The sequence below is a fragment of the Platichthys flesus genome, chromosome 15 (assembly GCF_949316205.1).
Source record: "Platichthys flesus chromosome 15, fPlaFle2.1, whole genome shotgun sequence".
In the NCBI taxonomy this organism is placed as follows: domain Eukaryota; kingdom Metazoa; phylum Chordata; class Actinopteri; order Pleuronectiformes; family Pleuronectidae; genus Platichthys; species Platichthys flesus.
In genome coordinates this window covers 10787078-10801711 of record NC_084959.1, presented here as the reverse complement: position 1 = coordinate 10801711, position 14634 = coordinate 10787078, and the positions used below count along the sequence as shown (strand labels likewise).

The following is a 14634-nucleotide window of genomic DNA, read 5'->3' as shown; positions in this document are numbered from 1 at the left end:
TTTGTATGAAATATGAATGACAAAATATAAATTGTGTTGGATTTAAAGAAAAGAGGAAGCTTGTTCCATGTTTAAAAAAAACTATGGAAAACACACAGGTTAAATCTAAAAAAAGGTTTTATTGTTCGTTACATCAGTTTTCACAGTGTCTGTACAAAGAATAGCATGTGTGATGATTTAATGGCTTTTCTCCTTTACCAAAAAATCCGCATGTAAATCCATATTATACCCCAATTATTCCCCCCTTCCTCCGTGTAAGCTGTCTTTACAGATAATAAATAACTATATGACACAATTTCCCCTTCTCTAACTCACAAAAGAGCTTTGAGTGGTCATCAAGACTAGAAAAGCGCTATATAAATACAAACCATTTACCATTTACAGTGCTACAGCATTTTCACACCTATGTAGAAGATTCAATTTGGAGCTGGGAGGTGGTGTTGATAAGATCTCTGGGAAGGCTTTCTCTGGCGTCTTGCATCTTTCTTCTGGCTCTGTGGAAGGCCTCTGACATAGGAAAATATATACTTAGGTAACAATATATATTTACTGCAAGTTGATCTCACAATTCAAAACGATAATCAAACTATAAAACCTCTAAAACCTGAGCCATATGAAGTATTTAGTAACTAATCATGAGTAAATTTCTTTACCCAGGATGGTGCAGACAGCTCCTTGCTGACTAAATCCTCCCAACTGGTCAAACACTTTCTGCCTCCTCTTCTTCAACATGGCTGCATCAACAAATGACCTGAAAATACACAACATGGACATAATAAACCACACATTCAGCTACAGAACAGGAAATCTAATTAATTGTATAATCAATGGTAACAATAAGTAAAGTATTTACCTAAAATGCTGCTAACAAACACTGAGGTTTGTATGATTGTGAAACCCATAGTGACATATTCAAGGAGTAAAGATCCACTTTGTATTTCCACATTTACAGGACTGATGGATGATTTCAATTTGACTTTTAATTTGTATTTCGTTATCTTCTACATTGACGGATGCCAAGAGCCAGATTGCAGAATAAAGAAACTAACTGAAGTTTTTGTTAGAGCCACAAGATAACTCCCCACTAAATACAACAAGACAGTAAATAAGCCTAGATTTGAATTGCAGCCACTTACAAAACAGAACACATAAGATATTTGATTTATGGTTTCAAATCTGAGATATCAATTTACTCAAAAGCTGAATAAGTCAAGGTTCTATTCAAGAGAAGAGTTTCACCTGATCGAAGGGTTTCTGATATACTGAATGACCTGAATCTGGCTTCTGAAATTCACTTCTTGTGCCATGGGATTAATGATATCAGTGTATATTGTTGTTCAGTTAAACTTACTCTAAAGATTCTGCGTTGCTTGTGATTTTGTAGATTCATTTTTGTGGTGGAATTTATGCATTAGTTTATTGGTCACAATAAGCCAGGTTCCTTTACCTGGCTTGCTGGATGCAGTGCAGATTAAAGGTGACACTTCCTGTGGTCTCAGTTGAAAAGCCAATGCGACTCAGCCTCTCCCCCTACAGACACATATAGAAGTATTCAAATCAAAAAGACGTGGAAAATGGACAGTTTCTGTTCCAAAATCTTCACAAACCAATGGTACTTGAACTACATCAAGATGCAGGTGTAGATCAAAACCTGAATTCAATCAGAGCTGTGTTTATTGACAGGAATTTTCCATTACTAGTTACCTCAAAAGATAGAAATGAAAATAACAAAACTTTTTGGTATATCATATACAAAGATCTTCCAAAGAACTTACCTTGAAAGTCCCTGGTATTCGGACATAGCTGTGGTCTTCAAGCTCTGGAGAACCTCCAATAAAGAAACGTCTCATAGCAGAGACTGTCCCCGTCTGAAGGGGTCTCCATGTGTGGCATGTTACTTTGTGATTACCTGGCAAATATGAAATTACACACACATGATTGAGAGAACACTCTTTTTGTAAATTACAATTTCAGCCAAAATATTCACTGCAGCCCTGAATTCAAACCCACACCTTTTCACTGTACATAACATACCTGGTATGGCAGGAAATAGCACATATCCATAGCCTTCAGTTCGATAGCGCTGCCAGGAGTCCAGAGAAAGAACCTTGAAGTAGAGCACTGGCCACTGTGGAACTGGTTCTAAAGTATAAGAATGTATCAGTCTTTTAAATTAAGTTGAAATAAAATCCACTCAAATCAACTAAGATACACAAAATAACCAGAAAAAAATAATTATTTAAACACAATATCCCTTAGCTAACACTAACCTTCACCCTCTTTTTCACTCATGTAGAAAGCCTCAAAGCTGAAGGGGTGACTGAAGAAAGCTACATTTTCCTGTGGGCAGACAGAATTTGTGACAAATCTCAGTAGGAACATTCTGAGGTTGTTCACCAGTTTATTTTACAGTATACACACCTTCCCTTGGGTTTTAGTTCGGCAGGTCTGGGTAACCCCGGAGTGGGACTGGAATGGCAAGCTGGACCAATCTTAATCAAACAAGAATGGTACAATTTGAATTTGAATTTAATTAAACTAATAAAAAAGGTGTCAACAACACCAACAGTAACAACCATGATGTAAACAGTGCCATATACTGGATGTGACTTACTGTTGGGCAGCTCCATGAAGAAGTGGATGTATAGGTTATCATATTCAAAACCTTGAGCTGAGACTGGGTAGAAATAAGAATGAGACTTGATTGGCAAAGACAATTCATTTTTAAATGTGAGCTATGACCACAGTCTTGCTACTCACCTATCTCTCCATGCATAAAATAACGCAGAATACCGACAGGAGGCTAGAGGAGACACATCTGGTTAGTGCAAAAGACCAAATATGGACCAACAATTTAACTGTTGAATAGCAAATTCAATATTTTGATTTGTGTTACTACTTAAACAATTATTTCAATAAATTTCAAAAAGAAATATGATACTTTTAATCATGGCTTCACAAAAGTGAGAATTTGTGCGCTTTGTTGAAAAAATATAAAGGGAATTTCCAGTATGCTATGACTTACCATTTCAAAGTCCTGTCCAACAAGGCTATTGAGGTAATCCTTGTGCCTTGCATACAGCTAGAGACAGAGAAGAGTGGAAGAATCCATGTCATAATAATATTGTTTGACCCCATATCAATAATTCTACCCTGGTCCTGAAGAAAGGTAGATTTATAATATCTCACATCTTTGTACATGTTCTGCTCCCGGTCCGTTTCCTCTGGTTTCATGGCTGTGGATACATTCTCCAAAGTGAGTCGCCAAACTTCTCTCCTCTCCCCCTCTGTTACAATCCTGTTCAACAGCACAGACACCATAACGTTTTTATTTTTGATTAATCGAGTAGCCATATATTCCTTTATCCTTATTGAAAAAGAGTTTTGTTTTATTTGTTTTCCACTCAACCATCATCCAGTATTTGTCAATATACTTCAGTCTTAGCCAAAGCAGTGAACTTTAAAACCATCTGTGTGGTGTACAGAACTCCATGTGGGTCATGCACTTGTTTTGAAAGGTGTTACTATGACGGTATATCAGTAATGCTGGACCTACTATGACATTTTAAACTTGCCTGTAGGGTTCTCTGCCTTTGTTGAAGTCTGGTTTTAAGACGACTGTTCCACTACCATCTGTTTTTATTGTACAGAGCAAATATTCATTCTCTTTGCGACCCAGTCTGAAAAAACAAAATCACATAGAGAGAAAAATCACAACGGAACCACATAACAAACGCAGCAAACTTCCCATGTGGAAAAACAAAGACTGAACTGAACACTGCAGTTATGATCTTACCTTCCGGGGGGGCCCAGGTCTCCCATGATGTGCATGGTCTGCATAGCATTATTCACCACATGACTGTTCTTGACAAACTCCTCTGTCGGCTCCCAGTTGACGATTTTAGTTTTTGGGATACTAGAGTCCCTGAAATATACAAAAGATCCACCAGAAGCAATAGAAAAATATTAAAAAGCATAAGAATGAAGGTTTCGTATTGAATTTTGATCCTATTGTCATTGCATTTACACAATGTAAGGCACTATAGTGTTATCAGCCGATTTAAATAAGTCGGCTGGTGGTTCACCTACATGGTACGTCTGTCCTGCCATCTGTGTCTTATGCTGGCCATCCTTTCTGCCAGGAAAGTGGGGCTGGATTTGGTTGTGGTCAAAACGTCACTGGATTGCTGCTTTCAGGATCAAAAAGAAAGAGCTATTCAGAAACACAGTTGCAGACAACAATTGTAAAATTCAAAACTCATTTTGAAATGCAATACAACAGGAGAAAGGCTGTTACCTCTTACAGTTACAACACGTATACTGGAAGTGTGGCAGTCTAGTTAAAATGTAACACTAAAGCATCAAAGAATCCATTAACATATAATAGCGATCACAAATGACAGAACACCCAGCAGAATAAAATTGAATCACACTGTTTGGCAGTGCCTTTAGGGAAGTAGGTGTAAAAAGTGGTTTTGGCTTTAGATACCACTACAAGATATGGTTGACTCTCTAAGAAATGCATCAAATTGTTATATATCTACTGCATCATACTTGGGCTTTATTTATTAGAAATTAGGATGCAGCTTACCATCTGGTGGAATGGAAGGCAGTTGGTGTAGCGGTCATGATCAGTGTATGTGAAGACCCTGTGATTTCGTCGGCCCTTGGCTCTCTTCAGGGCCTTGACTTCTGTGAGGTACTGCCGGTCCAGAGGAGTCTGACATGCTGCCTCGTTCTGGAACAGCTCCATCTCATACTGGAGCCACAGAGAGAGATAATGGTGGTGGTAAATGTCGTTTATAAAGGAAAAGTTCATTATAATTGAAATATAACTATAAGATATCTTATCTTAAGTCTATAATCATAATATGCTGAGGGATGAAGATACTAAGTGTTCTACCTCACTGAAGAGTTTCTCCTGCCAGCCCACCTCCAGCTCCTCATCATTATCACCTGAGGACACAGGAAAGGGGTCAATTCAAATCTTTATTGAAGTTCAATTGATGGAGGTAAGTTGGTGTACGTGGTGCAACACATGAGTACAGTACATTACACATTAAACTGTGGATTATGTTCAGAGAAAACTAAAGTGTAAGATTGCCCAGCAGTATTAATAATACCTGTCTGGCCTTGTGAGGTGAGGGTTTCCAGTTCAATGGCTCCTCTGTCTTGCTGGGACAGAACTTCCTGCTGGAGGTGCTGGGAGAGTGCTGCTGTGGAGGTCACCCTCTCGAGACGCACCCTGAGTTTGGGAATAAGACAAACAACGTGTTGATATAACGTTACAAGAACCAGGAGTTTTATGACTAGGCTAATGCTAACGTTACCTTGTGCTACTTACTTTACTCTCAAGTTTTTCACGGCATCTCGGGAGCGGTACACAGCTTCTCCGGTATCAGTGTTCCAAAAGTCTGCCATTAACTATACCACGTAAACACACACAGGCTATTTGCTGTAGGCTAGCTAGCGGTAGCTCACGGTCAGTTTCATTAGTTTGGTATTTTGCTCATTCACTCACTGAGTTTGGAAACTTGACCTGCAAGAATACCAGCGAAAAGTAAATATTAATGTTGTAGGTTAAAGTTAAAATGAGAAGCTAACAAGCTAACAGCAAAGCTAAAAGAACAGCAAGCGGATAGTTGTTGTTGCCATAGAGATCAATGGTAGTTCTTCTTTTGTTTTTGCTTACATAACAGCATTACTGCCTCCTATCGGGCTGGAGTTTGCAGTAGTAGCTTGAGTTAATAAACACTTAATTCTCTCTATATTAAGAAGGTTTTAATTAAGGTAACTAACCAAATAATTCAGCCATAATAATATTACAAATGTAATTTTATTGTTTAAGGGTTAAGAAATTACATTTGTATACAAAATACTGCTGAGATAATGTCACGATAGACCTCATCCCTACGCCTAAAGTCCTCTGTTATACACTCTCCTAACGTCAGAGGGAGGCAATGATGAGATCTGGTAAGAACTTGTCCTCTGTTTAAATCAAACGAAGAAGAAGACGCTGGGAGGCGGGTCCAGTAGCTATCTCGGGACCAATCGTGGCAGCTGGCGGGTTGTGGTTTTGTTGTCGCACGGAGGAGCTGAGGCTCGTCTGTCCCACTTGTTTTAAACCTGTAAAACATTGTAACGTCGTCTCGCCATGGCGTCGTTTGTTACCGAAGTACTCGCCAGCTCCGGCAAACTGGAGAAAGAAGACCTGTCCGGCAAAATTAGCAAAATGTCTCGCAAGGTGGAGGATACCAAGGTAACCCGCTAGCTGACGTAGCATTAGCTCTGATGGATAAAGTTTGAATTAGCTTTAGCTGTTAGCGCTAACACTGACAGATGTGGAACTTCCCTCATCCTCAGACTAACTTGTCAATAGCGGTTCACTGGAATAACACGTAGCCGCGAATAAACACTGGTGACACCATTAACTTGTAGACGTGGGCCATCGAGCTAACTTAATACAAGTTCAGAGCATTTTCTTATCAGTACTGTTAGCTAGCCACACTGTTTGTGGTGCCATCCAAAGAGCTACGTGGCTCAATAACAAATTAGGCACATTTGAAAACTGAAGATAATCACTCGGATGTGCATCAAGCCAGTGTCTTCTGTCTATCTGCTGAGATGTATGATCGTCAAGGTCAGCTTGAAAACTAATCTTGTTTATCCATTCAGTAATTAGACAGAAGACACTGGCTTCAGTCCAAAAAGACCACTTACACCTATAATGAGACTAAAAATGAATCTATTAAACTATAGCAAAACAAGTAAGGAAGCTGAAGATCAGAGACTAAAATAATAGTATTTATCGGATTTTAACTTTGTACAATTGATTTCTTTGTGAGAAAAAAAGACTGATCCACACAATACATACATTTTTATAATCGATCAAGGAAAAAGGCAACTGTTCTCAAATCTCTTTTGAATGGAATAGTTTTTGGATTGAATGCACTTTGTCAGATGCCATGATGCTGCAGGTGTGTTACCTGTGTAAGCCTGGTTGTTTACTGAAATCAAACAGAATTTGCTTCTATTCAGGACATTGGATGGATAAAAAGAGAGGTCTACCAAAAATGACTACTTTAATGTGCACCCCCACTGTGATTTTCTGTGTGTGAGTTTTCATTTGTATTAACAGGATAGTAATGTGAACCATTATATATATATATATATATATATATATATATATATATATATATATATATATATATATATATTACTAAGTAGATGAAAAGAATTAAACAATTGTAAACTAACTGAAAGCAGGGCACCAGCTCAACAGGAAAACTTTCTATTAACTCCTTTTGCGTCATGTTTTTTCTCAGGAAGAAGTATGTGACATGATAAATAAGCGATATGGTGACTTCATACCTAGTCTCCAAGGATCAGAGGAGCTAATGGTGCAGGTGGATGAGGTCTCCAAAGAAATGGATGTCCTTAATAATTGCATCGAGAATGAGGTATGTTTGAAACTGTTTAGAAATGGTATGAAAGGGCAGAACAGACTGGGATACATTTGTTGAGACTTTCATTAAACTGTGTGTGTGTGTTACACAGATACAGCAGAATATCCACGTGGCTGTGGCTGAGTATGCAAAGCTGAAGCAACAGCTGGAGAAAAATACCATCATCATAACAATGCTAGGATACATAAAAGAGGTACATTACACATGCATTTTATCAAGTTAAATGTTTGTAAACATGTAAATAGTGTAAAAATGTTTTAATTATTAACATTGTTATTTACAAATATATCCAGTTTATACATTTTAACACTAACCCATTTCAGTTTAAAAATAATATCGATGCTAATGTCACTAATGAGTACAAAATATATTAAATTTTGATCTTATTTCTTCTGTTTGACTCAGTTTCACAATGCAATGGAGGAGTTCAGCAAATCTTTACAAGAGAAGAAGTATGTTGATGCAGCAAACCAGCTTGAAAGGGTAAGATCTGTTACCATCATGTCCACACAACCTCACCTCTAATCGGAAGAAGACCTCAGCAATTATTTGAAAGCGTCAGTAAAGCGCACAACCAGTTTCAGGGTTCGGCGTGTAAGATTTAGGTGAAAAGGATCTATTGGCCAAAATTGAATATAAAATAATCCTAATGATGTTTTCACTAGTGTGTAATTATCTAAATTGGATGAGATGTTTTTTTCTTCTTTACCCTAGAATGAGCCCTTAATCTTTGAATACTTTATATTTTTATTGGGAGCGGGTCATCTCTTCCGAGGCTGCCATGTTTTTTACAGTATCCCAGACTGGACAAACAAATTCTACATACTGAACCTTTAATGTAAATACTGTCCGAAAATGGAAAACACTTAGGTTCCAAATTTAGGTCAAGGAAAAGGGAGACGATATCTCCTACATGTATGCATATTTATCGTATTTCCAATAGAGTATTTTCTTAAGTGCGTCCCAACATATTGATTGAATGGCAATATTTGTTTCTAGGCTAGAACCAGTGTAGATTCATTGAAGGGTTGGAAGACGTCCCAGCTGCCGCTGCTCAGTACTCTCAGCTCGGAGCTGACAGTGCAGAGAGAGAACTTAATATACCACATGGGAGATGAATGGAAACGCCTCGTCATCTGGAAATTACCATCCTCAAAGGGTAAGAATTCCTCTGGTTGTAAATTTGAACTATGTTAGTCAGACGTGGTACATATATAACTATATTAAGTATAGGCTGTATCATACATTGCTGAGTATGAAGGGATTGTTCAGTGTTATATTAAAGATACAGAGACCTAGAATGGTTTTTCTTCCCTACCTGTATTTATCTGACTCTGATCACACAGATGACTGCAACTAATACTCATTAAAAAAACACCACGAATTCCAGTCATAATCTCAATTCCATACAGCTTGGACCAAATAGATGCCTTTATAAGCTGTTCTTAGATTCTAAGCGGTTCATGTTCTTTATTTTTTTTAAAACACGACATTAAATCTACCTGAGCGTGTTGCATTAACATTGGCTGTTGGATTCGTACCATTAGAGCCTGAAGGTCTGAAGTCCTTCCTTAAGGTTGAGCTGAAGCTGAGCCACCCCGGCAGTAAAGAGGCGGAACCCAGACCACCTGCTTTGTTGTGCTGCGTCCTGCAAGCTCTGGCCATCCAGGGAGACCTTCAGCACAAGATCAAACTCTTCAGTAAGAACAACAAAAACAGCTCGCTGTTGAATATACAGTCCTTTATACGGACACTATGGGTAAATCACATTTCCGTCCTTTCTGTCGTTCAGGTCAAGTAATGTTGAAGAACATGTTGAAGCCGTTGGTGGTGTACCCGTCACTGTCAGTGAAGGTAACAGAGCAGCAGGGTGAGGGAACTTTCCTGGCTTTAGAGTGTCTGGAGGAGAGCCAAGAGGAGCAATCCACACCTTCACAGGTCTACAGGAAACTGCTCCTGGTGCTCCAGACACTACACTCGCACATGCTAGGTAAAGTATGGCTGGGCCCATGTAGAAATATTTCATCATGCTCTATGGTTGCTCAGTGTCGCTGCGTTTTACATCTTTATCACAACTGCATAAGTCATAATGTGCATGTTTAACGAAAAAGTTAGCAGGTGGACAATATTAAATTACCAAATAGTGACAAAATAAACTTGTGTTGTTTTTCAGACGTGTCCATTGTTGATAAAAAACTGTCAACTATCTTGGGGGAGCTGATTTGGGAAGAAATTTCCCAGTGCATCATCCACCAGTGTCTGGTCTACTCCATCCCCACCAACAGCAGCCAGCTGGAGAAATATAAAAGTGTATGGACCTAACAGCAGTTTCTATAATATAATTATATTGTTACACGTGCAGAAAAGATACAAATTATATTGTAAACTACATATTGAAAAGAAACCTGTCTTTGTCTTGCTGTCATAATAGGTTATTCTTGTCTGTTGAATTACATACTTAATTTTTTTTCTCCTGATATTCAAGGTGATCAAGGAAACAGAGGAGTTTGAGAAGTCTCTGAAGGAGATGGAGTTTCTGCAGGGCGACTCAACAGATCTGCTCAAATATGCCAGAGACGTCAACTGTCACTTTGCTAGCAAGAAGTGCAAGGATGTTATTGTGGCGGCCCGCAAACTCATGACCTCCAAGATGCACAACACTGTCAAGGCATGTGTGCATATGAACTTTTGATTATTAACTTTTCCCCCGCATTTTTAAGGTAATGTTCAGATTAACAGTCACAGCCCTAGCATACATAAATTGAGCTGGTTTTTAGTAAGTATGTTTTACTAACAGTCAAGATGACAGTCTTTCACTTTAGGTCCACTTCTGTTTAAGCAGAATGTAAATCAGACATTTGTTAAGCTAATAGAAATGAATTGAATCGAAGATGCTTACAGCATTAAACCTTCAAACGACCAGTAATATAGTTTAAAGAGGAAAGTATGGTTGAATGTCCTGAAGTATTATAAAGTCCTCTCTTTTTCAAACATACTCTCTTTGAGAAATATCTCATGCTGGTGTCTTACAGTAAATATTTTATATATAACCTAATGCCATTTTGTAAAATCTCCCTCCATCAGATCACAACAGACTCCAAGCTGCGTCTCCCCAAGCTCCCTGCTCCAAGTTCTGAGCTGAAGGTGAAGCAGGAGGCCACAAAGGAGGACATCACGATGGAGAACACAAAGCAGCTCTCTGCGTGGAGTCTGTGTCTACCGGCCTGTCGCATCAGTGAGTCAGTGCAGCAGCTGATGGAGCTGACACTCAACACCCTATGTGAGGCTGTCGGAAGCTCCACACAATGGTATGTTACAGTGCTCAAAGGCCCTACTGTGTATTGTACTGATACATTTGAGGTTGTTGTGCCCGGCAGCACAATGTCATTGTTCAATAGAAAAACCAGCACTTCCCTGACAGTAATCATTTCGGATTATGTATGATTATTATTTTATTTTTTTAGTTTCTCGTCTGTTGTAGAGAGTCATTGGCTCAGTCAGTGTATCTGTTGTCTACAGTCTAGAGGAGATTGACAAAAAATGGGTAAAAAACATTTGAAGCAGCAGAGGCCAAGATAGTTTGAGCTGTTGCCCTTAGACAGACTAAAGCTTTACTGGATCCTGCAATCATAATGTTTGTTCTCAGACCACCAGGCTTCATCAGTAAAGATGTGTTGTCAAAATGAATCTATCTCTGTTCTTTTCAGTGCATTGCAACTCTTCTTCACTGTGAGAAACATTTTCCAGCTGTTCTATGATGTTGTGCCAACATATCACAAGTAAGAATGTTTTCATCTCATAACTCACAGCAGACCAACACTTTTCCACTTAAGGTGTAAAAAGTAGGTCATGGTTTCTCTGCTCCTCCATCCAGGGAGAACCTACTCAAGTTCCCCCACCTGGCTGCCATTCAGCACAACAACTGCATGTACCTGGCCCACCACCTGCTCACTCTGGGACACCATTTCAGAGCTCATCTGCCACAGCCCCTCAGCGAGGGGGTTGCGACGTTTGTGGACATGGTGCCCGGATTCAGGAAACTGGGTAAACAAACCATATGACCTAATATGGTTCAGAAAGCACAATAATAAGGCATGACTAGAACTACTGGCTTGGTGTCATTAAGATTTCATGAGGACATTTATGGTCTACACATTTTCCTGTAGGTGCTCAGTGTTTCTTAGCTCAGCTGAATGTGCAGAGAGCTGAACTGTTGGAGAGACTTTCCACTGCTCACAACTTCTGCAATCTGGATGACGAAGATAATTACATTGCAGCTAGCAAAGCAGTGAGACAGGTGAGAGGAGAGGCTTCAAATATACGAATGTTAATGAGTGGTTACAACGATTGTGTCAGAGAAATATGATCGAACTGTAGGTTTTTTGTCGTAATGAAATAAAATCTATTGAGGAACTACTGATAATATGACTAACATTAGCTGTGCCAAGGTTCTACTATTCATTCGTTAACTTTCCATGTGTTTGTTTGCAGGTGATTCATCAGTTGAAACAGTTGGGAACAGTGTGGCAGGACGTCCTGCCAGTCAGCATCTATTGTAAAGCTATGGGCAACCTCCTCAACACTGCCATCACTGAAGTCATTGCCAAAATCATGATGCTTGAGGTTTGTCTGGTTTCTATCACGTAGGACCATATTACCAATTATACCAATACAAATGTATTAATGCCACAAATGAACAAGAAGGTGTGTAATCAAGTCTGAAACCAAACTAGGAGCAGAAATGTGGGGCCTGGTGAAAAGAATCTTGATGTAAAGTCTACAATAAAAGCTGGATTTCAAATAATGGCAGAGTCAGTGTACAGCACAAAAAATAAATGTTGGTTCTTAATAAATTCCTGTTAAATATTCCTTAAAAGGACAAATACATAGAAGTGATAATATCCTGACATGGTATGAAGAAGATCTTCTGTAAACTCATGGTTGTTGATCAATAAGGACTTTCTTTCTCTGTCTATAACTGTCTACAGGATATTTCCTCTGAGGATGGGGAGCACCTGCACACCCTGTGCCAAACCATCATCGAGGAAGGTCCGCTCGTCTTCATCCCTCTGGCTGAGGAAAACAAGAACAAGAAATATCAGGAGGAAGTGCCCCTCTATGTGAAGAAGTGGAGCACCTTCAAGGAGCTGGTCATCGTGCTGCGGGCCAACCTGCAGGAGATCGTTGACAGGTAAGATGGAAACTGGACTGAACACTGGATTCTAAATGTCAAACTCCATACCTCTCGTTTGAAGCTTCAACATTAAGAAATGTGTACTCTCCAAACCTAAACTAAGTTATCAGGTTATTTAGCCTCAGATCAACTTTAAATAAGTGTTGTCAGGTATTTCTTAGTACTTCTCATGACAAGTCAAATTGATTCACTGAACTAAAGGTCTCTGACAACACTCAGATGAGTTGGATGAGTTGGACTGGCTGATATTAATTCTCCCATGATACCTCTCCATAGGTGGGCTGACGGCAAAGGTCCTTTGGCGTTGGAGTTCTCCAGTTCTGAGGTGAAGAATCTGATCCGAGCCTTGTTTCAGAACACAGAGAGGAGAGCTGTGGCTCTGACCAAAATCAAATGAACACTTGGAGCTAACGACCAACGAGACGATACTACAGCACTTCATCCTCTGGGAAAACAGGATTTGTGTCTTAAATCATTTCCATCCTCTTTAATGTACATGTACATATTACTAGTCTCTTACTTTAACATAAACCACATTGTGAAATTAATTAATACTGAGAGAAAAACCTAAAGATTTGAGTTATGGTATATCATTTTTTTATCGCCAAAATGAGCCCCAGTCGTGCTTCATAAATTTACTTACACCACATAAGACCTTTTATGTGATGCCATTAAACACAACATAAATCTTAAGTTCATTTTCTGTTATGTCTGTTAAACATACACGTCCATGTATGCAGTTGGAACTGTTTGGTTGTCTTAGGGATTATAAACTGGTTGTAATCAATCTGTGGGATCTGGTTCTTCTCATCATGCTGTAATCAGTCCCACAGAGATTACACGAAGGCGTCTTTACATCAGCCTGCAGACTCAGTCATATAGCTTCGCTTCGGGGGGGTGTTCCATGACGAAGCCAGCTAAGGTTGTGTAACCATTGGCCTTGCCATCTGTTGACATGTGATTTGGCATCAAGGGTTCATTTTGTTGGTCAAACGTCATCTGTGTTGCAGTGTGCTTGTGTGAGGGGTCTCTGTTCTGTACTGATGTCATTTCAGGTGAAAGTTTGCAGAGTTTGTTCAGATCTCAACGCCTCTAAATTAACATGTGGCTGTAACGGGGAATCACAGAAACTTGCACCTCATAAAAATATCCATGTACAAGAAAGCAGTGAAAAGAAACTCTTCATCAATGTATTTATTATTTCTCAAAATAAACCAAAAGATGCAACTTTTTACAACCTTTTGAGAACCCTTTGTTTTGAATGAATGTGACGTTGGCGTCCGTACCTGATGCTTTATTTTACTAAGAAAATGGGGCAGCTGTGATAGCGGGTAGAAAAGCGCCATCCAAAAATCAGAAGGTCAGTGATTGGTTCCCCATGTCATCCGGTCTGCCTTCCAAGGTATCTGAAGATACTGATGCCTAAATTGCCGCTGACTTCTGTGCTGAGAGTGTATGACTTGTGTTGGAAGAAGAAGTACTGCATATAGAAGCACTGTATGAATGGCAGAAAGTGCCTTGAGTGGTCGATAAGGCTGCAGAAGTGCTTTATATGAATGTATATATTCAGCATCAACCTGTCATGATTTTAAAATATGTTTAATTTTGTATATATGCTTGTATGAGAGTGGTTGTGGTCTTAATAAACACTTTTACACAGCAGAATGAATTTAAATAGAACACTCGAGGAGGTGCTCTCTTCAAACAGCTGTCACAGCCATGTTCAGTGTTATGGGATGATCGTTGTCAGGAGCTGCTGTGTGAATCATTGGAGGGGAGGAGACTAACAGCCGGACAGTAACAGTCACACAGGAGCCCGTCCGTCACTCATCATCTTTCCTCGTCTGATCAAACCTGATGACTTCAACAAGGAAGAACAACCCTGGCAGCAGCTGTGTTCATCTTCAGGTATGCTCCACAGAGGTATTTGACGATTCATCCTTTTTATAATGACCTTTTCAGCAGCTGTGTTTG

At 39.3% G+C, this 14634-nt stretch overlaps 2 protein-coding genes across 3 annotated transcripts; one reads left to right on the top strand and one right to left on the bottom strand.

The window, feature by feature from the left end:
• Positions 1 to 99: 99 nt before the first annotated feature.
• Positions 100 to 5647, bottom strand: mks1 (MKS transition zone complex subunit 1). 2 transcript variants are annotated; one of them, XM_062405445.1, is made up of 18 exons: positions 5345 to 5647; positions 5124 to 5245; positions 4904 to 4956; positions 4592 to 4759; positions 4090 to 4190; positions 3797 to 3925; positions 3576 to 3680; positions 3190 to 3298; positions 3026 to 3082; positions 2761 to 2803; positions 2615 to 2677; positions 2422 to 2492; positions 2271 to 2340; positions 2035 to 2142; positions 1776 to 1909; positions 1448 to 1530; positions 654 to 751; positions 100 to 507 (listed from the first exon to the last, which is right to left on the bottom strand). In XM_062405445.1, the coding sequence occupies exons 1-18, from the start codon at positions 5419 to 5421 to the stop codon at positions 404 to 406; spliced, it is 1695 nt and encodes a 564-aa protein (XP_062261429.1). In that variant the 5' UTR covers positions 5422 to 5647; the 3' UTR covers positions 100 to 403. The 2 variants fall into 2 exon arrangements, with proteins under 2 accessions (XP_062261429.1, XP_062261430.1); XM_062405446.1 differs by having other exon boundaries at positions 4090 to 4187.
• Positions 5648 to 6047: 400 nt separating this feature from the next.
• On the top strand, positions 6048 to 13899 carry zw10 (zw10 kinetochore protein). Its single transcript, XM_062406462.1, has 16 exons — positions 6048 to 6259; positions 7326 to 7460; positions 7558 to 7659; positions 7872 to 7949; positions 8466 to 8625; positions 9014 to 9166; positions 9259 to 9456; positions 9640 to 9776; positions 9952 to 10134; positions 10551 to 10774; positions 11174 to 11245; positions 11341 to 11510; positions 11633 to 11763; positions 11958 to 12089; positions 12455 to 12657; positions 12937 to 13899. Exons 1-16 carry the CDS (start codon positions 6155 to 6157, stop codon positions 13055 to 13057), a joined length of 2304 nt encoding a protein of 767 aa, XP_062262446.1. The 5' UTR covers positions 6048 to 6154; the 3' UTR covers positions 13058 to 13899.
• Positions 13900 to 14634: the final 735 nt, after the last annotated feature.

Coding starts and splice junctions, on each gene's coding strand:
- mks1 (XM_062405445.1), bottom strand. CDS start 5,421: ATGGCAGACTTTTGGAACACTGATACCGGAGAAGCTGTGTACCGCTCC. Junction 5,246..5,344: donor GTGAAAAACTTGAGAGTAAA/GTAAGTAGCACA, acceptor TCCCAAACTCAG/GGTGCGTCTCGAGAGGGTGA. Junction 1,531..1,775: donor GAATACCAGGGACTTTCAAG/GTAAGTTCTTTG, acceptor ATGTGTCTGTAG/GGGGAGAGGCTGAGTCGCAT.
- zw10 (XM_062406462.1), top strand. CDS start 6,155: ATGGCGTCGTTTGTTACCGAAGTACTCGCCAGCTCCGGCAAACTGGAG. Junction 11,511..11,632: donor GCCCGGATTCAGGAAACTGG/GTAAACAAACCA, acceptor ATTTTCCTGTAG/GTGCTCAGTGTTTCTTAGCT. Junction 12,658..12,936: donor CTGCAGGAGATCGTTGACAG/GTAAGATGGAAA, acceptor ACCTCTCCATAG/GTGGGCTGACGGCAAAGGTC.